This window comes from Liolophura sinensis, chromosome 9 (genome assembly GCF_032854445.1).
Source record: "Liolophura sinensis isolate JHLJ2023 chromosome 9, CUHK_Ljap_v2, whole genome shotgun sequence".
Lineage (NCBI taxonomy): Eukaryota > Metazoa > Mollusca > Polyplacophora > Chitonida > Chitonidae > Liolophura > Liolophura sinensis.
In genome coordinates, this window is record NC_088303.1 from 35,317,931 (window position 1) to 35,344,145 (window position 26,215).

A 26,215-nucleotide genomic window follows, 5' to 3' on the forward strand; every position below is an offset into this window, starting at 1 on the left:
GCTTCACTGGCGTTGCCCACGTTGCAATATTCGAACTCAGTGATAACCTGTGAGTGTGAAAGAGGCTTAGCGGTGCTAGGAAGACGACCCGCTGTGTGTGACAGCCAAGTGTCCAGATAAAACCTCCGCATCAACCCCCTTCGGTCGCAGATCCCAGACAGAACAGCCGCGGGGAAGCACGGACCTGAACGACAACATGCAGTTTTTCTACCTTACCATTGCTCTCTTAATATCTGCAGTTGTATCGCTGCCCATGTCCAGTTTTTACAAACGGCGACCCTTTTACAAACGTAAGTTTTGGTTTTCTTTTCTTTTAGATTTCTTTTATTTTCAACACATTTTAAAGGACGAAGTAAACAATTCACTTATCTTAGAACTATGCTTTTACTTCAAAATTAGACCCAAGTTGTTCTGCAAAACTTTACAACCCGTTCAATGAGTTTTCTAACTATTTTCAAGCATATGTCTCCTAAGAGGTTTATTATACGTTATTTACTTTTCAACTTGTGTGTATGTGCTGAATGCATGGCTTGAAACATAGATGGAGACATATGCATTTAAGTGTACCCCCTCAGAGATGTCAATTGCAAATTTCCACATCCCAGTGCTTCATCTTTTTATCTTCCATACACCAGATAACTGCAGCTACAATAACATTCTTTGGTTGTTATTATTCACATGTTTATCATTTTACCGTATGGTATATTCCAAGGGATCGCCTGTCTCCACGCTTCAGAGCGCGTGCCTTTGGCTTCTGTTAATAATATCGCTTCGTCTGTAGGGAGATATGTGTAGATCAGATGTGGCATATGTCAATGTATTTAGAGGCAGAGGGAGATACTCAAACAAAATCACTAATCAGTATTAATGTGCATATCACTCCGCAATATGTGTATTACTTTTTCCTAGCTGCTTCTTTCTGCCGATTGTTGCTGAGAAATTTCTTATATACAGCGCCGATTTCTGTAGATGAGTTCGGATGAGATTTTGATGGAATAAATTATCTTAATTATTTTTTGTCGTAATCCCATTGTCAAGGAAAGAGAATTTTAACCAAATATTTCCGATGAGAATTGTGGCAAGAAAAGGGTGTCAAAAAATGTTTATTGCCAACGCCTTATCTGGAGAATCTTGCAGATTGGGCATTGAGTTGGTCTTCTGGGCTAGTCCCATGGCGAGCAGTCGCGTGATATATGCCTGAATGTGTAAATACTCTGAACACATTTAATCATTGCCAACGGGTGCAATTACTTACAAAAACTCAAAGTACCCTCCAGTTATTCAAATAGCGAATAGTAATTGGTTGTTTGGCAGATTAGTTGCCCGGCCTCTAGTTCCGTAATCGAATTGTACTATAGAAACCAGATTACTGCACCAGTCAAAAAAGGACATAACGTGTTCAGAGAAATGGAAAAGGGGCAAAGCTGATAAACAGGTTAGGCAGATTTTTCCTCTTTTGGTATTGAAATGAAGAGACTACTTCTTCAGAGCGAACTGCTGTAGAGATGTTAGCTGTTATCTTTCAGCAAACCTATAAAAGTGAAAATATCCGGTAAAATCTGTGTTTCCCGTAGCTAGGATTCCGTGGTTTTGCACTTGTCGTCAGTTGACTCGTACTTTATGCGTTGCAGACCTATCAGCACAGTTTGCAATATGAACTCAGTGGTTCCTCTCTCGGTGTGGGACATAAGTATATTTGATTAAGTCAAATACTTGATCTGTGTAGTACACTTTGTCTACTTTGTTACACAGAAAACAGAAATACTTTCGTTATGATGCAAAAATTTAAAAATAAAACAAACACAGCTGTTTTAACTGCAACAAAATTCTTTAACTGCAAAACATAACTGTGAAGACATATGCACAGAAAACCAAAGAAGACTGGATTAGCATTACCCATCTCATCCTTCAATGCCGATGTGTCTTGAGCGGACCGATTTAATGACTCTGGCAGCCAGAACGTTTTATTGCTGAACGGTTTTGCTAAAAACCATTGTACGTCAGGGAACGTAGAGAAGGCAATAACTTACATTTTCCTGACATCATCGTCCATCTGACTGTATTGAACAATTGTAAAATTCACGAGATAAATGATTTACTGATATGGAGACTTTGGTTAAGCGTGATATAATTTGTAGCAAGCTGTCCATTCTCGTAAGGTTTCATTTAGACGAGAGAACAAACCGTCTCGTGTGCCAAGCTTTTAGCGGTTTGTCTTGTTCGTTATAGTGTGTCATGTTCTTCACTAGGGTACCGATAAAGATTGCGTTTACAAAAGCTAGCTATTAGATTCGTTATCTTACGTCTGCGCTATCTAATGGTATAGCGTTTAAATCAAACAGTCTCCGCCCCAACTCATCTGATAGCTTTTAAAGCGTACACAGGTTTTAGAATCCTAAGAGGTTTCAAAATCCATAGCGACTTAGGCAACTCACGGAATGTTTTACTGCTCGCTGTTGGAAAATCTGACACAGGTGTGTGCAATAAAGGCACGGCACCTATCCTGTCTGTTTTTAGACGTGAGCGTATACCCTTTGAATGTTCTGTGTTGGCTGACGGTAGATTTGTAAGCCATCTTGATATCGGTACAATGGCTCTTGGGCAAATTCTCTGTCATGTTCTTTCCCCAGTGGCCAAGTAACTGTTTCTGTTTTCCTTGCGTGAACATTTCCCTTGATCCTCTAAATATAATCGCCGTCAAAGGATAAACCGCAGGTGCATTTGTTGCAGACAGTGAACAGAAGTAAATTTCGCATGCCACGATATTGTCTCCATAGGCCAAATGGGCTATCATTGTGTAATGGGCGTGTGTAAAACAACACATGTGTGGTGCTTTTTCTTTTTTCGTTTGATGTTTACCTGGTTACAAGGTTGAAGTACTTACACATACATTGTGGCCAACAGACAGATGAACGATACGTTTCTCTTTGTTTTCCCTTATATCACAACATCAAACTTTTGTTCATCGTATCACATTTATACATTTAAGCAGAGCATGGTCATGGATATTTGCGTGCGATCATTTGTTATGGTTTGAAACGTATCTGCCACAGCAGTTCAGTGCACCTTTGTTCATGTCAAGTATGGCATCCTAGAAACGAATACAATCGTATAGGAGCATGATGTTAATGGAGAGATTAGTGATGTCTAAAATATCACAACGTTCAGCCAGTTGCTGGTTCTATTCCCTATCGGGTTTTGCCTTACAAAGTCGTGAACTCTATATATTTCGTATTTGCGCGCTCGTCGCCTATTATTACTGGAATTGGGTGGCTACAACAGGTTGGCCAGAATATTCTGTCAGGCACTGAAAGCTTTAGTTTTGTGAACACGCACGTGGACAAAAGTAGAAATGCTGGTGTGATAAGTCATACGAAGCAGCACGTGACTCATGATCATGTAATATCGTTTAGAATTAACCCTGATTGGATACACGGGAATCCAAGGTTCCGAAAAAATCCCTTTGTATAGTTATTTACCTACATATGACACATTTGTTAATGTTTGCCATGTTTATGGTGATCTTCTCTTTAGGAAATAATTGAGTTGAAGCATGTTATCATATCATCATTTGAAATCTCAATTTTGATTGATCAGTTGATCGAGTTATTTGTATTAAACTCAAGTGCATGTCACTTATACAATGGCGACCTGTTCCATGGGTATAGAAAATCAAAGTGCCTGGAGTATACACCACTGGCTTTGGGCAAGTAATAGAAATATACCCTCCGGTGATGCACTGATTTTCACTCCCATAGCGATTTATCGGTGAAAAGGCAGGGAACCTTTACCGGACTACATGTATGATTACCTGAATGTCACCACGGAATCTGACGACCTTTACAGTTACCAATTGTCTATTAATAAAAACAGGTCAGGGAATTGTTGGATCTGAGATGTCAGCAGATCACTTAGGAACATATTTACATTTCCTTGTACACTTTAGTCGACGGTGCTCATCATCTGAGTCAAGAGCGCCTCAACAGCTTGGGGGCTCATTATTAAAACGCCAAACTGTTTCTGACGCTTTAATAGTCTGAGAGTAAAAAGAAATTTTTGGTCATCTTGGAATGATTGAGGCTGGCAAATATTATCTTGTGTAACTGACGTCTGCACGAACAATGACACCTACACTGGCATCTTTCCGGAAACAACCTGTACTGGGAATTGCGGACTTGGGCGGGAAAAGCAATATCGGTCTTACGGTTATTATCTTAGCTCCTTCATAATATCGACTGGGGCAAACTTCAACAGCTGGCTTTGTAGCTGAGTAAAGATCTACCAATGCTCAATGTTTGCGAGAGTCTACTGAAAACGGTCCAGAATCAATGTTCTCGGTCTCCTTCAACCACCATATCAGAAATGATCTTTTACCTCCGTCTTTGTGATGGTGACGAATTGACAAAAATTGTCCGGAAATGTTATGGCGAGTGGCCAAAATACGTGTTTATAGCCAAGAGTGGAAAGTCTTCTTGTGAAGTGTACAGGTATTTGAAAGACATCTGAATTTTTCCTTTGTTCGAACTTTGTTCAAGATCATATGTTACTTTTTCAAGCTTTCTATGGTTCTGCTTAGGACAGGGTGGGGTTGAGAGATTAAGTTGTTTGTGTTTTAATTGCTCGGACACGCGAAGTGTTGGTTTCAACGCCAATCGCGAACAGGGATCTTGTTTGATGGCGGTCTGGTTGGTAATGAGCCGTAATCTGAGGAATGTAGACGGGAAACAAAAACACCTCAACAGATACCTTATCAGCCTCCGGACTTACAAAAAGTAGGAGGAATGATGTTCTTGTTTAACATTCAGCTGGTTACAAAATAAATGGAACCTAAACTTGTTTAGGTCGACGCCAAAGCTTTCCCCTCATTTTCGGGTGAAAGGTTCAGCTACAAAACTTGGCGTCATGAAGGCTTGTTTCATTGATAGGCTTTTATACCCGATTTCCACCAAACGGTGTTGATAAAGAACGCTGGGCATCATTGTGTGGATATCCTGTATCACTGGTATATAAGAATATTTTATGAAAAATACTTCAGTTGAATCGAAGGTATATCTAATGCGTCACATGCAAGGTTATAATACGACGCGGCCAACATCTGTGTTTCGGTTCATCTTACATGCAGGCATCTGTCAGATGAGCTATGTTCTTGGTGTAGCGTGGATATTCTCTATAGATTGTTGGGGAAGCGTATTTTATCTGTTTTTTCAAACATTTGTAACATTTGTAAATGTCGGCTGTAACGCTCGTCGCATCATGTGGCTTTCTTTAAAATGCATGCTTAAGGTAACGTCACGTTCTTGCCAACTGCTATAGGAACATTTACATAAACAGTAAGAATAAAACCTTATCTAAGGTAAAGTGTTAAGACGTCGGATTTCACTGGTTATGTGAGAGACCATTTGCCAACTTTCGCACTGCGGCAGCTGCTGTGGTTTTACTCTTTACGTAGCGTTTTTGTATTATTATCTCAGGATTTTAACTGTGGCATACCACATTATTGACGGCATCTCGGAGAAATTAATAGCACAACAGATCTTGTGGACAAGACAACGGAGATATTGTGTGTCAAAGTGCGGCCCATACCTGTGTGGTATGGGATCTCTGTAGCTCGCCTTGGAAACGGCCCAAAAGCATTTACTGACCATCATCTACATGGGATACTTTTGTAACTAATGTTAGACGTCATTACCTGCATCGCTATAGAACAACATGTAACTTGTAACACGTAGGCAGATTCAAACGTAATCAACTTTACAAACATTCAATACAAACTGACAACAAATAATGCCTGCTGGCGGTAAATATAGACGTTTCTCTTAAGTATACGTAGATTTACACTTCAACTGGGTTTCTAATCCCGTAATTGTATTGAAAATACATTCATCGTACTCGGCGTGGCCAGGTGGCTCAGACGCTTTCATCTCAGTGTCTACGATACACGAGCTGTGAGGTCTGCCCAACCTCGAAAAAGGTATTTCTGGATTCCCTCTTCTCGTTGTTAAGTGGTACCTCAGTGACAATAAACTCATAAGGCCGCTTGTGTAATCTATAACGTTCACTGAATTTATTTATGTATATGATTGGTATTTTACGCCGTACACAAGAATATTTCACTTATACAATGGCGGGCAGCATTCTGGTGGGAGGAAACCGGGTAGAGCCCGGTGGAAACCCACGACCATCCGCAGGCTGCTGCAGACCTTCCCACGTACGGAACCTTTACTGAAGACCACCAATAATATTATGCATATCTGTATGTAACATGTGGGTAAGTTAGTCAATAACTTGCCCAAACTAGGTGGGCACTTTTTTCTCCACCATGAGTAGAGCGAGCTCTGCACCTGTGTGACACGCGTCAATCAAGTATCGTCTGGAAAACCTGTCTGGCTCTAGTGTCAGAGAAACCCTTCTGCCAGATAGGAACAAGTTTTGTTGAATCAAGATGGTTTTCTCTGCGGCGGACAAGGTATTGATCACCTTTTCAAGTAAAACAAGGTAGAACATCATTTTGAAATGTCCGGAATATGCGTTTTGACTCTATTTTGATTTTGGTCCCATGAACAGAAATATTAAAGGATAAAATTGAAATCTGGTTTGTATACTTAGGACATAATGGCTTTTGAGTGTGTAAATTTTTAGAAGCTGACGTAAGAGGGTTTCGGAGATATTGAGTGTCAGAGATCGGCCCATTTTTTTTATGCCCACCCAATATATAGTCAAGCCATGGGGGCACTTGCAAAAAACCATTTGAAAGTTTTGATCTAAAAATAAGTTGTTTGGAGGTTCAGACTCTTAAAATTACATTATATTTAAAAGTTGTGCAAAACTGCCATCTTTAATGATACCATTAGACTGAATATCAATCAGTTGAAGTATTATTATGTCAGAGGTGTCAACATGGAACGCCTTTCCCGGGTGTGAACTGTTTTAACAAAATAGACCTATAATCCAGTGTTCATTTTGTATTCACAGAAACTTTCTTCTGTTTCCTTAAGTAAGCCAATGTTATTAATGACACTGTGTTGAGTGAGCTTTTTTGCCAAAAATCTGGCCATTATTTGCGCCTGTGTAAATGATTCGCTACTGTGTGTCGTTAGTAACATAGAAAATCGATCTTGGAATTTGCAGTCGGCAGGGATCACACTTTGCCCATACCTATAATGATACGTGAAGTAGTTTTAAAAGTGAATGTGAATTTGCAAAAGGGTCTTACTTCTAGGGACATATTTTGCGCCTACATGAATTGTCTTCCTCGGAACCAGCCCCGTCATTACGCAAAGGGAATGTTAAATGACAGTTCTTTGCGAAGAGCAGAGTGTCACGGGTAAACACACACACACTAGGCAACTCTGGTGAGCTTGTGGGCGAACTGTTGAAATGTACTTCAATCAAAGGCACCCCTCTGATGCTTTCTGCTACAGATGAGTATAGGTTTGATTCTATAATCTGGTCGCACAGCCGTGGCCTTGAAACAGCCACGGGCTATCATTACATGCTTTAGCTCATCCCGGTAATGGGAGAAAATTGGCGGAACCAAGGAATCGTTGGAGTTAGCTTCCAGCGAGTCAAAAACCCACACACTGACCAAGGTGATGGGGTCCTTTAATTTCAACTGGCGATGAAGAAGAAAAAACCCACGACAGACTGATACTTCCGTAAAAGAGTGGAGTTCTCATCTTATGAGAAGCTTATGCATGTCCATGTCCACTCGTACTTTGACAGACAAAGCTATAAGTGCGGAGGCCTGATCATACAAAACTCCCAAACCTGCGCGACTAAATTGAAAGCTTTGAAATCTATCCACAAAGATAAAAGTCGATAACGATTTTCCAAAGTGGCAAACTGCTAACATTTTTGTCTGGAGTGTGACAAGAAGAGCCGTACAAGAATCCTGAACAAAATATGATTTATTTAAGAGTACCCTTGTCTTGGAATAAGGCGAATTCCATAAGTTGGAAAGGGCAAGAGTGGGTCATTTCTCGTCTGGCAATAAAATTTATGCTGAAGGAGAGATCTAACACCTCCTCAAGTCGGCTGCTACAAACTTCAGTCGTTTGGATGCTCGGTCAGTATTTATTTTGAAAGCGTTTCCGATAAAAATGTATCTCTGACAACCTGTTTCTTCTTTTAATGTTAATTTACTGTCACTCAAACTGAATTTCTTGCAGAATAAAATTTCATAGGGAAGCAGACAAAGCACTGTACGACGCGTTGAGTCTTGTCGTCATGTGATATATCAGACAACCAATGACAAAATGTCATCTAGGGTTGGCACTTTCTTTTCTGCGGCCTAAAACTGTCGCTAGATTTAAGCACGCAATCATTTCAATTTGCTGAAATGAATTTTGTGTTTCTCCTCTAGTTTTATATGACATGTCTAGCCATGTATCCATAAGGCTCCGTAGGAAGTCACTGTTATGATGGTTTGGTAACACATTTTATCATGCACCTCAAGTTTGCAGTGTCTGGGTGCAGTAGAAGTAACTCCTACAGAATAAAACCCCACAGTTTCAGAGGAGAGAGAGAGGTTAGAATCTGTTGGTACTTGAGTTATGATATTCTCTCACGATAATAGTTCGAGTTTCATAATTCTATTCATTAGTTAATAAGATCTCTAGATTTCAATCGATCAGACTTCATTCTTTTATCCGTTGATGCGTTCTCCGTATTCCAGACAATAATTTTTTGAGTGAGATCTAGAAATGGTTAACCGCATTTAACGAACACCCGGATATAGATGTAAGTATATATGCTTGACGTTTTACGTCGTACGGAACAACGAAGAGTCATTGGATGGGTGTACATATACTGTGTCTTCTTGTGGCAGGGCGAGATCATGCCATCAAAGTGCTGCCGCCGCGGAAGTATCATGCCCAAGACACCAGACATGACATCCCACCCAATCAGATTATACTGACACCTGGTCTTGTTTCCTTTCTCTAACTTCCCAGTGTTGAGCAACATGTAAGAGCGGCAGCAATATGTAACATTTTTAAAGTATTTGGCATGACGGATGTAGATGATATGGTTTTAAGGTAAATTTGGCTGCTTATCCATCACTTTGTTCATTCTTCATTAGGTTGTCTCTCAGACACGAACACAAATTTGACCAAATCAACCATATGTGATTTGATTGATGTTTTACGCCGTACTCAAGAATATTTCACTTATACGACGGCGGCCAGCATTATGGTGGGTGGAAAACGGGCAGAGCCCGGGGGAAACCCACGACCACCCGCAGGTTGCTGGTAGACCTTCCCACGTACGGCCGGAGAGGAAGCCAGCATGAGCTGGACTTGAACTCACAGCGACCGCATTGGTGAGAGACTCCTGGGTCATTACGCTACGTTAGCGCGCTAACCAACTGAGCCACGGAGGCCCCTTCCATATGTGAAACCTGATGTCACAGAAATAATATGTGACGAAAGTAAGGTGCAATTTTTAATTTTTTCCTTTTCGCATACAAACAGTAATATGGCTCTTATATGGCGCTCGCATGTTTTGTAGTATTCAGACATGTAATGCTCTTAGTTTCGCCGCTTAATATGACCCGTCATACGAGAGGAATAATAACGTTTTTGTGGAGAAGTTTTATTATATATAATAGAGGTCAAGTTTATCAGATGCAGGAAAAGCGTCCACTGAGTCCTCCAAGACCCTTCATCTGTGATCCTGCCAAACCTGCTCCCTCAAAACCAGTAACTATACTTTGGTAACAAAACCATTCTTCGGGTGCAATTCTACACACGAAATTGGTTGAATCCATTTTCTGTAAGGAAGTGACATTATCAACATTTCCACGAATTGACAATAAAATTGTCGGTAAAATTCCAAGCTGTCAGATCTCACGGACACAGTCATGTGCCGAACGCCCACACTGTGAAAAAAAGACGCACCAGGTCCGGAGCGATGTGTGAAGCAAACATATTTACACGTGATGTTTCGAACGAAATGTTGCAGATTTATGTTTCCTGGCTTTTAATTTAGTAATAAAGTCGGTGAGATGTCCAGTCCATACAGTTAGGATTCGTCTTTGAAGTGTATCATTCGATGATGTTTAACGGAAACGATGGCAATGGAATCTTGGCATGACACGTTCAATTACTATTGTGGGTTGATAAGAAAGCTGTCTGCAACGGCTTTATTACCCCATGGAGCAAATAAATATTTGCTCTTTTACTGGCTGAAAATGTCATCTGGCCAAACATTTTGTCCCTCAACATTTGGTACTTGTTTTAGTTGTTTGTTTTTTGTTTGTTTTTCTACCCAATGTTGTCACCACATCTTTGTTGAGTTTTAGGTTAGGTTTGTTTATTTATTTATTTATTTATTAGATTGGTGTTTTACGCCGTAGTCAGGAATATTTCACTTACACGACGGCGGCCAGAATTATGGTGGGAGGAAACCGGGCAAAGCCCGCGGAAACCCACGACCATCCGCAGGTTGCTGGAAGACCTTCTCACGTACGGCCGGAGAGGAAGCCAGCATGAAATGGACTTGAACTCACAGCGACCTCATTGGTGAGAGGTTCCTTGGTCAGGAGCGCGCTAACGAACTGAGTCACGGAGGCCCCCTAGATCATGTTTAATATAAGGGGTTCAGTCATCCAGAGACTGGTCTATTAAACCTGTCAATTGCCTGCCCGAGGGAAGGCGCTCTGATCCCAATTTCACTGCTTGGCTTGATTCCATTCTTACGATAGTCGAAGATTTTTGTTCCTTACTGAATAATAGCCCTAAGCTTGAGCAAAACTCATCTGCATCAGAACACGTAGACATTCCGAGATAAAAGCTCTCGCAATATGCTTGCTGTTAATGTCCTGTTTAGTCGAGAGGCTGAAAGCAAGTGGGACCAAAAGCTCTCTGGCCTGTAAAGGGAAATGAGACTGTGACAGAAAACGAGATGTGACAGAAAGTAACCAGCAATTTATCAGATTCCATGTCTTACCCATGTTGTTGACAGCATCGCAGGAAGTTTGCTTGATGTAGTTATCTTCCTCAACACGCATGAATCCGGCATTAATCATATATAATCACATCCAATGGGGTTCATAGCCAACACCCATCCTGTAATTGTATCGTTTGTCGGTGTGAGTGCTGCATTTTCCGCCAATCGTCAGTTTCCGCCAGCCGGAATTAACGTCCGCTTTAGGTCGCCCGGGTATTTCCGGTAATCAGAGGCATAGCATTTTTTCCCCTCTAGTGGGTGTCAGAGTGCCGCTTTGGTTAGCAAACCGACAAACTGCGCTGCAAACAGCTTGCCTTGGGGCACATTGACAGGCTTCGTCCTTTTGTAGCTTTTCCACCGAAAAAAGCTGTACGAGAAAAGCGATCGTTTTTTTTCCTGGAATTAATATTTGCGCGGCTCAGAGTGGCAAAATTTCCTTTACATATCCTGACCAATGTCAAGAGCTGAAATACATTTTAATGACGTCAGTCATGGAAGCCTTACCTTGATATCAAATACCAAAGTATTTTTTGTTGTTGGCGATGTTACCAAAAATAGCCACAGATCATCGTAATCCAGCCCATCTTAATGTGGGGCACAGCGGTCAGACGTCAACCTAGAGATCGATGTTATCCGCGCCCTAATACTTAAATGTGAAACAGATACTAAATAGTTTCTCTATAGATCTCTTGATATGTCCCTTGACTTCGAAACAGAATTTCCTCCTATTTTTTGTTAACCTGTTGACGTGTTGAGGAGTGATGCCTGGGATGGGTGTGGTGTGTTGGGGTCAGACACTGTTATTCAAGCAAAGCAGACAGATAAGCATTGTTGAATCAGTCGTTATCTTACTTGCAATCCAAAGAAAGTTTATACAGGCTTAACTAATATGATGGATGTATCACACTACGCTTTTTATTAGACGATACAACAGAACTCAGGTTAATTCGCTCATGCTGAACCGATGGGAATCATGTGCATCTCGCCCAGTATCTCAAAACCTGATTATTTTCCCCTTGAACAGTTTAATTCGAGCCAGGCTGGATTTGATTTCACGACGTCGTATGCCAATGGGTTCAGTCAACACAAAAAATCACGTGAGAGGTCAAGAATCTTAATTTGGTGTTGTGGACCAGGAAACTGACAAGGAAATCTGAGATAATTGGATATCAACCTTTCTTCCGTCGTCATATTTTAGCACTTTAGCATATAACAAAACACAAGCTGCTACAAAATAATGACATGCTTTGAAGAATGGATTCAAACAATAATGCTGATAATGCACATATACGAAGGAAGGCAAGCAACAATTTAGTTGTGATAAACCGTTACGTCTTTATACCACGAACAGTCGGATACGCCCATTTAAGCTAAACTCTATTTTAAGTCTTTGTGTTAGCGTGGTGGTGCATAATAAACTGAGTATTGCACAATGTATATAATGAACAATAAATTAATCCATTCGACCACTGTCTAAGACCTTATTACCAGCAAGACCCTGAAAGCTTTAAATTACGTTACTCCCCAGAATTTTGGTCTAAGGTTAAGAACATTTTGAAAGATTGTTTTAGTAATCGTTTTCCAGGATATTTCCTTCCTGCCGTGCATGAGGTGACTACACAGTTTCAGGTATTGGTCGAAAAAGTAGATTCTGTGATACCCTCTGTAACCTGACCTATCCACAGGGGAATTTCTCGGCTGTGTACACAATGTTCCTCATCATGCTTTACTAAGCCGGCAGTTTCGGTAACAATAGAGAGCCAGCATAGCGCGCCAAAAACAAGTCAGTCCAAGCTGTGTAGGAACAAGTCAGTGCAAGCCGTGTAGGAACAAGTCAGTGCAAGCCGTGTAGGAACAAATCAGTTCAAGCCGTATAGGAACAAGTCAGTCCAAGCCGTGTAGGAACAAATCAGTTCAAGCCGTATAGGAACAAGTCAGTCCAAGCTGTGTAGGAACAAATCAGTTCAAGCCGTATAGGAACAAGTCAGTCCAAGCCGTGTAGGAACAAGTCAGTCCAAGCCGTGTAGGAACAAATCAGTGCAAGCCGTGTTGGAACAAGTCAGTCCAAGCCGTGTAGGAACAAGTCAGTGCAAGTCGTGTAGGAACAATTCAGTCAAAGCTGTGTAGGAACAAATTAGTTCAAGCCGTATAGGAACAAGTCAGTCCAAGCCGTGTACGAACAAGTCAGTCCAAGCCGTGTACGAACAAGTCAGTGCAAGTCGTGTAGGAACAATTCAGTCAAAGCCGTGTACGAACAAATCAGTTCAAGCCATGTACGAACAAGTCAGTGCAAGTCGTGTAGGAACAATTCAGTCAAAGCCGTGTAGGAACAGGTCACTTCAAGTCGTGTAGCTTGTTCTTTATCATGCCCTACTAAGCCGGCAGTTTCTGTAACAATAGAGAGCCAGCATAGCGCGCCAAAAATAAGTCAGTCCAAGCTATGTGGGAACAAGTCAGTCCAAGCCGTGTAGGAACAAGTCAGTGCAAGCTGTGTAGGAACAAGTCAGTGCAAGCCATGCAGGAACAAATCAGTCCAAGCCGTGTAGGAACAAGTCAGTCCAGGCTAGCCGTTTAGGTTACTTTGTCCTTTTCCGTAAGACGTCACTGTTTCTGTATAGTTGCGCTCATAAAGCAGTTATGTCATTAAGGCACTCAGATCGCTTGTTAAGTGACTGCCCTGTGTTTAAAGATAAGATGTCAAGCAGCAAGTTCAACAATCCCACTTGTGTAAGACAGCCTTGTGTAGATGATCTGCTAAAATGGCATAACGCCTTGGATTACCTTAAGTTACAATTAACCCAGACGTATACCTCAAATATTCCCTAAAGTTCATATGCTCCTTGTATGCAGCTTGACTACTTGCACACAGTCCAGATATCAAGTTATGTCAAAAACAATTGCAAATTCGCGGTAGCTGACACATCCCACGCATGGAATTTCGTGTCGTCTTCCACCAAGGGTTCTCGTTTAGTGAAATTTGACCAGATCTACCGACCGATAGAGCGAATGACTTAGGAAACCCCTTAGTGGTTGCTAGAATAACATTTCCACAAGGTTTACAATAAATCGTTACCATTTGAGATTTTGAATTGTTTGGCACAACAATTCATTCTTTTATAAGTTGTAATTCACGCCAGCGATATTGCATGTATTCGATATTATGCTTTGTATGTATCTAATTCCACTTTACCCAGGTATAATGGGAACAGTAAGCATGATGTTTTTTTAATATCACAGCTGTGTCTGTTGTGTGTTACAATAGATGTACAAATGAGAGTGCTAAGACATACTACGGTATTAAATTGTCATATGAGTCGAAAACTGTATTATTCTAATATAAATACATGGACAGCATACTGGATGTCATGAATGTTACAAGCTTGTTTCTTACAGCATTGCAAACTGACTTGCTTCTACTTTCAAATAACAAACTTTCGTTTAAATTACACATGCGATTTTCTGCCTTCATCCTTCTATCCACTGAACATAGCTTTCAGTACCTGTGTTATCCCTATGTACATGTCTATCACGTACATGGTATTTAACAACATAGATTTATTTGATTTGATTGGTGTTTTACGCCGTACTCAAGAATATTTCACTTATACGACGGCGGCCAGCATTATGGTGGGTGGAAACCGGGCACAGCCCGGGAGAAACCCACGACCATCCGCAGGCTGCTGACAGACCTTCCCACTTACGGCCGGAGAGGAAGCCAGTAACAACATAGATGGCGCTGGTCGCCCAGTGTAACCGTCTATCTTGTATGTCATGTGTTACGTTATAGATGGCGCCTCTTGTAGCATGAGATCTTTACATATTAACGGGAAAGACGTAATCGTCCATTACTTTTGAATCACGATCTGATCGGTTAGGCTCTGTAACACTCGTCATTTTCAACTGTATCTAATACCGCTTAGCCTGGGGCTAGGGACCGTAAAGGTAGCCATGCTCATTACATCAGCATGATGCCTTTATGAACAGTTTCAATTAAAGCGCGACTGAGATACTTGTTTAATTGTTATTTGACATGGAACTCATTCACGGACTACGAATTTGAACTTTGATATGGAATTCATGCCTGGAATATTCATTGCCTGCCCTGCATCATTGAAAACTGATGACCGCTTCTCTCTTGTGTGTTACCGGCTGTATTTCTTATTTGTATAATTTCTTACTTACCTTTGTCTTTGGGAGTTAGTAGTAAACGTTGTTTTGGAAATGGATCTTGCGATTATCGACTTGGAACGCCTTTTACGGGCCACGAATAGTATATGAATGTCGGACTTGACGCTTATATTTCCGACATCATTGAAAACTGTCGACTACTTTAAACTTTTACTTTGGGACTATGACTTTGAATTTTGTCCATCGGTTGTCAGCCTGTATATCGAACGCCTCTTTCGACTAGTTTCCTTGTCTTTGAATAGGCCGAGTAGGTTTAGGAATAGGCAACGTTGTCTCCGCCTATTCATTTCACCCTAATCCTGTGTGAAGTGTTAAAACTTCCAGAACAGAGCGAATTCCATAACAGGGGCAGATTCCACAAAGACAGTTTTCATTTTGGTCAGATTTGGAAGTTAACAAGAACGATTTTTTTATCACTCTATATGAGATAAACTTTGAAAAGCCTATAAATGACGGTGTTACGGCAAATGTATAACAATTATAACGCCTTGGACCGTAAATATATGTATTTAACCACTTTTCCTCCACCGATATGGTGCGCATATTTGTGCGTCACAAGTGGAGAAAGTTAATCTGAAATTTTCCAAACCTAACCCAGCAACGCCATTTTACTTCACCCGTAAAACTGACGGCCATCGTATTGGTGGATATCATACAAATACGTCCTCAAGTCTCAAGGACATCTTCATCCTGAAGCCAGACCAATATATAAAAGTGTATTATGACCCTTGTACATCAGTTGTTCACAGACAGTTCCATCTCGAATATTGCACAAACCAATTTTGTCTTGCCGCTCTCTTTCACTTTGGAGGCTTCGTATACTGTATCACGTGCAAGCCATTGTTATTGTCATACAGGTTGAGTTGCATGAGCCATATTGGTTTTTGTATTATTTAAAAAAAAAACAAAAGGAAAAAAAACACTACGGTAAGTGGTTTATAATGATCACAAAGATTATGCTTTATGGGGAAAAGTTTCTTTCTACGGACACGATCATTGCTTTCAAGGCGACTATTTCTGAGAGTCATTTGGATTATATGCACTCTAATTCACTTTTTCATGGGACAGTAATAAAACTTTTTCTCTGAAAGTACGCAATCCAAATCAGTTGAATCTTCGATGTTGCCTATTAATATTTTTTCTGCCGAGCGATTAGATTAGGTAGAATGAATATACTGTGGTTTCATCAAACTGCTGAAACTGAAGGTTTTGGAGCTTATTTTGTAACGACTGCAGAAGGTAGCCTTTAAGATTACGCGTGCAAATAGAATTCTGGAAGTCCAGCAAATGGAATCCTTCCTAATGTATCCAGTGGTCACAAAATGTAATGGACTTAACACTTGCCCGTGTCAGTGTTCAGTTAAAACCCTCTTTAATCTCAATCTGTCTGTTTCCACCCTAGGGAGTCTCGGCTGTACGGACAAATACGGGGTATTCCGCGCCCCAGAGACGTACTGGGAAATCGGCTGTGCGGAGAGGTGTTACTGTCTACAACAAGAAAATGGTACCTACAAAGCGGAGTGCGGGCCTTATGTGTAAGTATACCACTCAGTCTCTAGACACGTGCAAATGGACGATGGTCCCGCACAGGCTTTACTCAGACAGACTGGCTAGATGCAGCTTTGGTGTAGGATTTATTTTGTAAAACAACGACAAAAACAACTGGCCTGGTGTCTTAAATTAATAAAATGAATTTCGCGGCACCCAGTAGGTTTTAGTTATGATAGTGTATACTTGGTATATAGTGTATATAGTTAACAGTTACATTTTAACTAAGCCGAATTTCTGGAAGGAATGGCGTTGCCTTACGTTCAAAAACGCCCTCAACTACTTTGAGATGACTCATCACAGAAAAGACCTGTTTGCTTCTGTTCCAACCATACATGACGTACGGTATTCTGAACTTCCACCACAGATGGCCAATTTTAGCCGTCTTCCGTGTATCTGTGTAGTATTTCGTACACAGCGTTAATGTCGGACAGTTCTCGGGTGACCGGATGGGACAAACCGTTCTCAGCCGGGCTTTTGGCTGACGGGGAATCTCCGTAATCCCATAATACATAGACACATACAAAATGTAATTACTGATTCGCATTAATCAGCTCTTACGTAAGTAATTTTATCGTCTCATCTTTCTCCCTAGGGCTAAGTGGAGGACAGTGTAAGCCTGTCACAAGTATACATGCTTACGCTACATGATGCATCAAGACACAAATTCATCCTTTAAACCTGTTTATCGTTAGGCTCCGTTTTAGCCCTTTTTTATCCAAACATGAAAACATGGATGTTTTCGATCTTGTCAAATTGGTGCATGTCGTGTAGAAAGCTGTTTTAGTACCACCGTGATAACGCTTTCTGAGTACAGCATAGATATTATTGATAGCTGTTGAGAGAGATCAGAAGGTATTTCGAGCTAGCGGTTTCAAGATTCCTTGACGTTACAGACAGTCAAAACAAACTATTTGGGAACATAATGTAAAGTATTAATTGTGCAGAAGTCAGTCAGTTCAACAGTTCATCCTTGTACTAGAGCAGAAAAACAAGGTGAAAAATACTTCTATACTGAAAATATAACAGCTGAAATTAGAGTTATTCGTGTAAATTAGTTGTCAACAGGTCGTGAACACCAGCTTGTGTACATCTCACTGATTAGGCATTCTGCACTGTTCTTGGCAATGCGATATTTTCAACCCGGTGGATATCAACAACTTCATGTATCATTGTAAGGTTTCATTCAACACGATTCTATTAATAATTAAGTCGAAAAGGTCTAACATAAAACGTTATAGATTGATCTCACGTCATTGCAACTGTAACATCAGTGTTGTTACCTTACTGTGTACAAATAAGTCTGAGAAACTGTTTCTGTCATCTTTGGGACAACCATCTGACTATTTATCTTCTTCTCTTCCTCCCTCCCCACTCCAAACTCATTATAGATTTCTCAGGATGTTATCCCAATATGTTAGGCTCCGTCGACAACTTCATCAATAAGCGCAAGAAAACATTGGTCTCTGAAGAGGTGCATTTATGAGAGATATACGACGTAAAGAGCAAAAAAATCACAAAATATCCGTAAAGTTGGCAGGCACGGATAAAGGAAGAGGTCATTTGCACATTTGCAGAAAACTGGCGATAAAAATACTGTACGGCCCCATACAGAGATTGCGTCAAATTTCACGAGATTAAATTGACAAATTATCTGTACAGATGTATATATGTGCACTGAAGTATAAGGTTCGACTGCGCAGATCAGGTCGACCTATTGTTGTCACGAATGAAGTAGGAACAGGGAGAGCAGGGGAACGTATAAACCGCCTGTCCATGACAGGGTGTAAACCTACATCACGCATGTTCTAGCGGCTTAAAGACAAGTTTCTTTACCACCTTCAGCTCTGGTTGGCCTGGTGTCAGTATAATGTGACTGGGCGGGGCGTTATGTCTGGTGTCATCGGCATGGTACTTCATTGGCGGCAGCACTGGCGGCATGGGCGCCCTGCCTCAAGAAGACTCAGTATATGTATACACACCTAATGAATCCTCGTCGTCATATGACTGAAAAATTGTTAAGTACGACGTTAAACCCCAAGTATTCATTCATTCATTCTTAACCACTTGAGCACGCTATTTATTTATTTATTTGTTTGTTTGTTTAGTTACCTGTTTGTTTATTAACATGATTGTTGTTTAAAGCATTACCCATTCCCATGTTTCACGTCGATGGCGTCTTTCCATCAAAGAAACTGTGGAACCATACTTTTAATGGTGTCGTCTCAACGTAACTATTTTCAACTTATTTTGTCTGGATGGTTTCCATCGGCGACAAGCAAGGATTTCGTATTATCTAGCGACCTAACCAATATTGTGTTAATGCATTATACCGCCAGCATTTTCATCTTCGAGGGGACCTGAAGCCAGCAGTTGATCAATGTTTATCGAAGCACTTTGTTATCTTGATATTGACCTCTGTATATCCATCTTTTCCGACAATTATTCCAAATTATTTTTTACACCTTATTCTACATCTGAAGCGATGGTTACTAAGTTGTATAGTGTGTGAACCACACTCGTGTCGATCTACCATTACTTGGATAAAATAGTTATGTCAGAGGTTGTAAAGCAGTTAAATGAACATATATTGATTTAGCCGATTCTTTGGCCTTTAGCGGATGGCTAGGTCCAATGGGAGTACATCAGATTAATGCTATCATATCCTGTAAGAAAAGAATAACGACGTAATTAAACAATGCTTCAATGACTGGGGAATATGTTAGCCGGGAGGAAATCTATACCTTTCAATAAACGCTTTAATTTGTTTTCTCTTTTCCTGTCTGGCGATAACCAAAGAAAAGTCTATTACACTCAGAGCTTCACGTTTAGAATTTTTCCACCGATATTTCCCAAGCGTGTCTTCGTATTTTTCCTCAACGGATTACTTTTTCATGATAAATGTCTTTGGGAATCAAACAAAGAAATACTATTCAGTTTTTCCTGAGATTTTGAAGAATGAAAACAGAAAAGTTATTGAATATCTAGAAAAAATCGATCATTTGTTGTCGGGTTTTCGGAGTTGGGTAAAAGATAAGTGATTAAAATACTTCCAGTCTGGAGAGCATACTAAGTATGGAGTCAGTCCAAGCTTTTGATGGGGAATCAACTAGATTCTCTCAGTGCCATGCTTTCTTAGTGGTGATTAACATCGCTCGTTGGACCGTGCTTTTACATACAGTTCCTTGGAAAACAACCGATATAGCATATACTCTGAGCTCGCGGGTGAAAATTTCATCACTAACTTGTCATATGCCGCTGGTTTTAATCGGGCACTCCGGTTTTCATCACGCATAAAACCAGCCTTTGTCATATATAAATAAAATAGTACGGCGTAAAACACCAATAATTAAAAAAACACACGCAATTCTATGTTTTTGAAAATCTATTTATTTTTTATTTATCTATTTTTTCATTAGTGTTTCACGCCCCACTTAACGATATTTAACTTATACGACAGAGCCCAATATTAAGATGGGAGGTATCCTGGCGTGGACAGGTTCTAATTCTGGGGTTTCACAAAGTCGTACACACACCAGCGCTGGAGCAAATGGTTCCAAACGTAGTGCCGACTGGTTGATATGTTTATGATATTCACGATTTATACTGATGGTAGCTCTGTTCTAGTAGATGCCAAATATATTGTGAGATATCAGCGATGTTCAGGTAAATATGTGTGGATGGAAGATGTAGTTCAGTGCGCGGGTTCAATTCCGGCCGTGGACAGAAAATTTGTAAGTTCTTCTGTTCTTATTGTTCCTAGGGGACTTGGTGACAATACACGGTCGAGGTAGAGTCGTGTTCGAAGTCTAACTTTCGTTGAATTTAACTTGTGTTTTTCGCCAATATGATGTGTAAATATGTACATAGCACGTGGGAAATTTCCCTGAAGATCGGCAAGTTTACCCAGAGCATCCAGACTCCTCCACCAACAAAACTGAGGGTCATCATATCAGAAAATAAAACTCTTGAATATGGCGTTACATAACATTTAATCAATAAATCAGTCTGGTCCAGGACACCTTTGCGTCACACCTCTTTTCTCATACTCAATACCTAGTATACCGTAACTAAATGTCGCCGATCTGTTTTTCCAGTAGGTTTTTCAAACTGTTCTCTGTAATTGGATTAACCCACTCCATAGTCGCATTACAAAAGACAATGCACTTGACGTAAAATACCAGTCAGCCATAAGCCGACTTACAAGGGGGGTCATTTTCATGAAAGCCCGCAGGCGTGTGTCGGCGTTAAATTGGTCCATCCCTTTTGCCAATCCGCCCTAACCTTTTGAACATGTGCTGTTAATTCACACCTTGCTGTCTCCAGAAACACGCACAGAAAAACAGCATGAAAAATGTACGACAAACTACAAATGGTGTTGGTTTGGACATATTTTAAGTGTAAATCTATGTGCAAAACTTCGCAGGGAACGGAAAGATGAGCCAATAGACTGACTGTACCTGCATAGACTGGAGGCAATCTTTTTAGTCCGATCAAATGCATACCATAAGCAAGATGTATGTGATTAAATTCTAAATATTGCGAAGACTTAGGCGGATCCGTTTGTCAGAGTCTTATCATTGAAGAGTCTGTAATCTCTAATCATTCGCAGGAACAGGAAAACCGACTCGGTCCACACACTTACACAGGAAACAGCTGTTGACTATAAGGTCAGAAGATTACATAAGTGTACAAAATGATTGGTCTAATATGTGGCATTATTCAAATATGACTGTTTCGGGTTTTAGTCTGTTATTTTCAATAAATCCTTTGGCTTTGTTGTTCGGTGTATAGGAGTAAACTCTTCTTTGTAAATAACCACAAAATTCTAGACTCAAAATACAGAATACATTCAAGAATCACTCAGACAACAAACTTTCTGTTAAAATTAACGGATTAATTTTTTTACAATTAAATGAAAGTCAATTTACAATTATGGAGGTTTTCACAATTAAATGAATGTCTTATGGAGGTCTTAGAAATTTAAAAAAAAAACGCCTCATGCAGGTTGTCACGATTAAATGAACATCTTATGGAGGCCATGGCAGTTAAATAAACGCCTCATGCAGGTTTTCACAGTTAGATGAACGTCTTAGGGAGATCTTGGCAATTAAATAAACGCCTCATGAAGGTTTTCACAATTAAATGAACATCTTAGAGAGGCGTGTGCAATTAAATGAACGTCCAATGGAGGTTTGGCAATTAAATAGACGTAACTTTCACAAAACCTTACCTAATCCAATTAAATTTCTGTTCTTCAAGCTTGCAGAACACATACGTGACTAAATTAATCGACGTCATGAAGATACAAAAAACAAAGATTAAATTCGTGGCAATTAATTAAATGTCTCATGGCAGTCTTAGCAGTCAGACTGGCGTGTCAAAAACCTTTTCTCGAACCGAGCTAATGTCTGTTTTTCGAGACTGAGCTGTGGGCATAGCGCATGTGATTGGGCAAGAAAAACAGCGATACATCAGCATCTTAGAAACATTTTGCCGAAGAAAACAGATCAGAACTAAGACTAAATCCTCCTTAAATTTCATAAGCATACCTATAAATAAACTCGACCATAAATAAACCCGATCAAGTATACCTCCCGACGTTTTAACTTATAGCTTTGCCTCAAGCTTCTCGAGCTGTCCGAGGCGAACCTGGACACTTTGCTACTGATGAAAGTCAAGTCTTGGCCTTTCGTTAACAGCTAATCTGTACGGAATCTTAAATGGCGAGTGCGAACAGCCTGGGATAATACAGACTCCCTCTGATACTGAGCATGTCTAGTAATTGCTCTCATGTTCACGAGCCTTGTTTTAAGGAACATTCCATGGATTGATTACAAGCACGTGAATAGGTCAACCGTTAGCTCTCATATTGACAGAAGATGACACTGCCTGCGATCCAGGCCGTTTGATGGCGGTGGCTGTGTTTCTGACTATGGGTCACTCTGAGTGGGATCAAGGCCTCTGTGTTAGTGACCCTCTCTTAGAACTCTCTTGGAAAAAAGCAAATTAATAATGTTAATTTCCATAATTGTGAAGATACAATGTATTTAAGAGCATTTAGGTGCACGAGGAGTTATTTGTAGCTCCAGTTTGTAGATTATCATCAACCAAACAATCTTGTGACTTTAACTGGCCGAATATTTTAAGTCGTACGAAAACACATCTTCTGTTACAGAGTATTATCGCTTATAAGTGAGTTACTGAACTCATTCAAGGAAGAACGCAAGAACATACACATGCAAGCATCTCATTAGACTGGTTACCGGTTACATTAGACTGGAATCACTGGTTACGGCTTAACGCTACGTCGGCAATATTTCAACCATATGGGTATAAATCCTACTAGAACAACCTGAGTATCAATCCTGACAGCTGTCTACCATTAGAAGACCATGAAGAAGTTGATAATTGCAAGAACCATTTCCAAAGCAACTTCTCACACCAGTTCCCAGAAGAATATGGAGTAATGTGAAAAGCAAATAAAACTGGTGAGAAACCAGCATGCCATCAAAACTGTCACAAGTTTCAATGATGCAAAGAATTATTGATTTATTTATTTAATTGGTGTTTAAGCCGTCCTCAAGAATATTTCATTTATACGACGGCGGCCAGTATTATGGTGGGAGAATACCGGGCAGAACCCACTCACGGCCGGAGAGGAAGCCAGCTTTAGCTGGACATGAACTCACAGCGACCTCAGTGGTGAGAGGCTTCAGGGTCATTTCGCCGTGCTGGCGCGCTAACCCTTGTCCGCCACTAAGGTCCCAGCAATGAACTAAGAAAGCCTATATCCTAAGTATGTCATCCAATTCAATGTTTAAACTCATAATCCTTGGATAATTTCAATGAAATTGCGCTTTCAGAAGAAATATGGCAAATTGTTCCCCAGTCGGGCTGCCGAACTTCTTGACTTCAAAAGTTGGAAGTGGTTATGGTAGAGACACATATCATGAAAGTGGTATGAACTTGGGCACTTATGTTTGGTGTGTATAAACTTTCAACTGAGATCAATGAATCTAAAAGTTTCTAAAGTTTTCGTACTTGTACTTTTTATATCGGGGATCACAACATAACATATTTCATTCGCCATTTCAGCTGTGCTGTTCCTGTCTTAAAATACGGCAGTTCCTGCTTTTGGGTGGAAAATCCTAAACGTAACGATCAAGCCGGAGAAAACTGTTGTCCTGTGCTAAAGTGTGAAGGTAAGTACCGGTACTGTCTGACACGATTTAGAGCGAGTACTGCCTGGTTACTGTCATGTGCTGAAGTGTGAAGTTAAGTAGCGGTATTGTGTGATACGGTTTAGAGATGAGCATTGCATGATAACTTTCCCGTGCTGAAGGGTGACGGTAAGTAACGGTACTGAGTGGTAAGGTTTAGAGGCGACTACAGTATAATACACTGCCTGGGTTGTGAAGGTAAGTACCGGTACCATGTGATAAAGACGAGTACTGTGTGATTACTACCCTGTCCTGTGCTCAAGTGAGGAGGTAAGTAACTATACCATGTGGTACGGTTTAGTGGCGAGTACTGCGTGATTACTGCCTTGTGCCGAAGTGTATAGGTAAATACTGGTACTGTGTTATACGCTTTAGTGACAAGTACTGCTTGATTACTGTCCTGTGCTATAGTGTGGTGCGTATATCTGTACCCTTTGATGAAAATTAGAGACGAGTACCTTGTTGTACTGTTATATGCAACAGCATGTGAGTACCGATAAAGCGTGATACATCTGAGAGATTAATGTCAAGTGACCGCTCTCCTGTGCTACGGTGTGAAGTTCAGAAACTAGATGGTGTGGTTCAGTTTGGAGACAATACCACGATAAGATGCATGACATTATGTATCTCGATCGTCATTCCCATTTCTTCATGATGGGGAAGGGACACAAGAAAATAGATATGCTCTTTTTAGTGTCCGCTACACAAACGTGCTTCAAGAATTCAATGTATGATTTGTGTTGTTGGGTAACAGTTTCTCGCCGTTCTTTTTCAGACGGACGGAGGATTTTCTCAAATGGTGTCATGGGAAAGAAACGCTGAACAACGTTTCCGACCGGGATCTGTGTCCTGCATGACAGGAACTGCCGTGTGGACCTGCGCGACAGAAGCGGGTGCTCTAGAAATTTCTTCATAGTCTCCCTGTTCATTTTATCACTTGTTCTATGGCTAAAAAGTGTATGAGTCTACGTTAGATGTATTTATTTGGTTAGATTATAAAAGTACTGTTTTAGATATACTCGCATAAATTCTCTCCGGTACTTAAACCTTATCCCTTCCTCTCCCCCTCCCTACCCGGGAACCACAAGAAATAAGACTTCCATCCACATTTATTTTTTGACTACAAGAAACAGTTCTTTATTAAAAATAGGATATAATTTCCTAGTACAACGTGCAAGTTTCCATGTTCGCATGAAGAAAAAAGTGTCTCTCATCTGTCGTCTCACCTCTGACTAAATGTAGCCATTGTTAAAAGTCTTCAAATAAATGTATCTCGTCTCTTGTTCTTTACCTCGTTTGTCAGCTTTTTATATGTATGCAATCCCACCAGTGTGACTGGTTTTTTTTTTACCAGCGATAAGCAGCGCAATATACATGTAAGTCGCACGGTTTACATGTCGGTCGGTCGGTCCAAGCCCGGCATTGAACCTGTATCTTATGGCTGGGAAGCTGGCTGGTAATTTTTTCAAGGCGTACAAGTAGTCATGTAAAACACAAGCTAACAAACATCAGACAATGCTTACACTACACTCTAATAATCAATTTGAACACGAGACCCCGGTTCAATACCTTGTCATGCCTTTGTACTGGTTTACGTGATGTCAGTAATAACTTTGACTGGGTAGCCTAGTATGTCACGTCTGGTGTCTTGGTATAGTATTACACCGAAGCAGCATATGTGGTCTAATCCGTAAGACACAATCACAAAAGTAGGAAAGAGCGACACTTACTGACCCAAACAAACATGAATTACACAGAAACATAGTTCTGGATGAATATGGCTTTTGTGGCCTGTAAGATTGATTGTTTGACTGACTGATGTTTCACCTCTTAATAAATTTTTTTACAGCATATGCGGTTAGATTTAAGGCTGAGTGAATCCGGAGTGTCCGAAATGACCGGGGTATCCGGAGTAAACCACCGACTTTGCCAGGTACCTGATAAACCTCTTGGCTCAAAATTCGCAGCCGAAACAGCGAATAACGGATTCGAACCCTCGACCTCATTCGTCAAGGGCCTGACAGTCGAGGCGAGCAGTGTTTCAACCATCTAATCTGAGTCCTCTGATCTAACGGTGAGAGGTTGTAAGTCAACCAGAGCATTAGCTTTGATGTAGGTCTTCTTCTGTTTCTCCGGCTATCAAGAAACTTAACCTCCGGCCAAAGATTTGCCATTTCTTATGTTTCTCAATCTCAGAAGAGGTAATTCAGATTGTCTAAACTTAATTTTCGAAAGTCCTTTATTTCAGGTGGAAAGAGAAAAAATATTGATCTGGAAAATTTTTAAATACAGTGTATGTGTAATGGAGA

At 40.6% G+C, this 26,215-nt stretch overlaps 1 protein-coding gene across 1 annotated transcript; it reads left to right on the top strand.

Moving 5' to 3' along the window:
- Positions 1-25,143, top strand: LOC135475966 (uncharacterized). Its single transcript, XM_064755944.1, has 4 exons — positions 1-290; positions 16,538-16,670; positions 23,782-23,888; positions 24,682-25,143. Exons 1-4 carry the CDS (start codon positions 197-199, stop codon positions 24,726-24,728), a joined length of 381 nt encoding a protein of 126 aa, XP_064612014.1. The 5' UTR covers positions 1-196; the 3' UTR covers positions 24,729-25,143.
- The last annotated feature ends 1,072 nt before the right edge of the window (positions 25,144-26,215 follow it).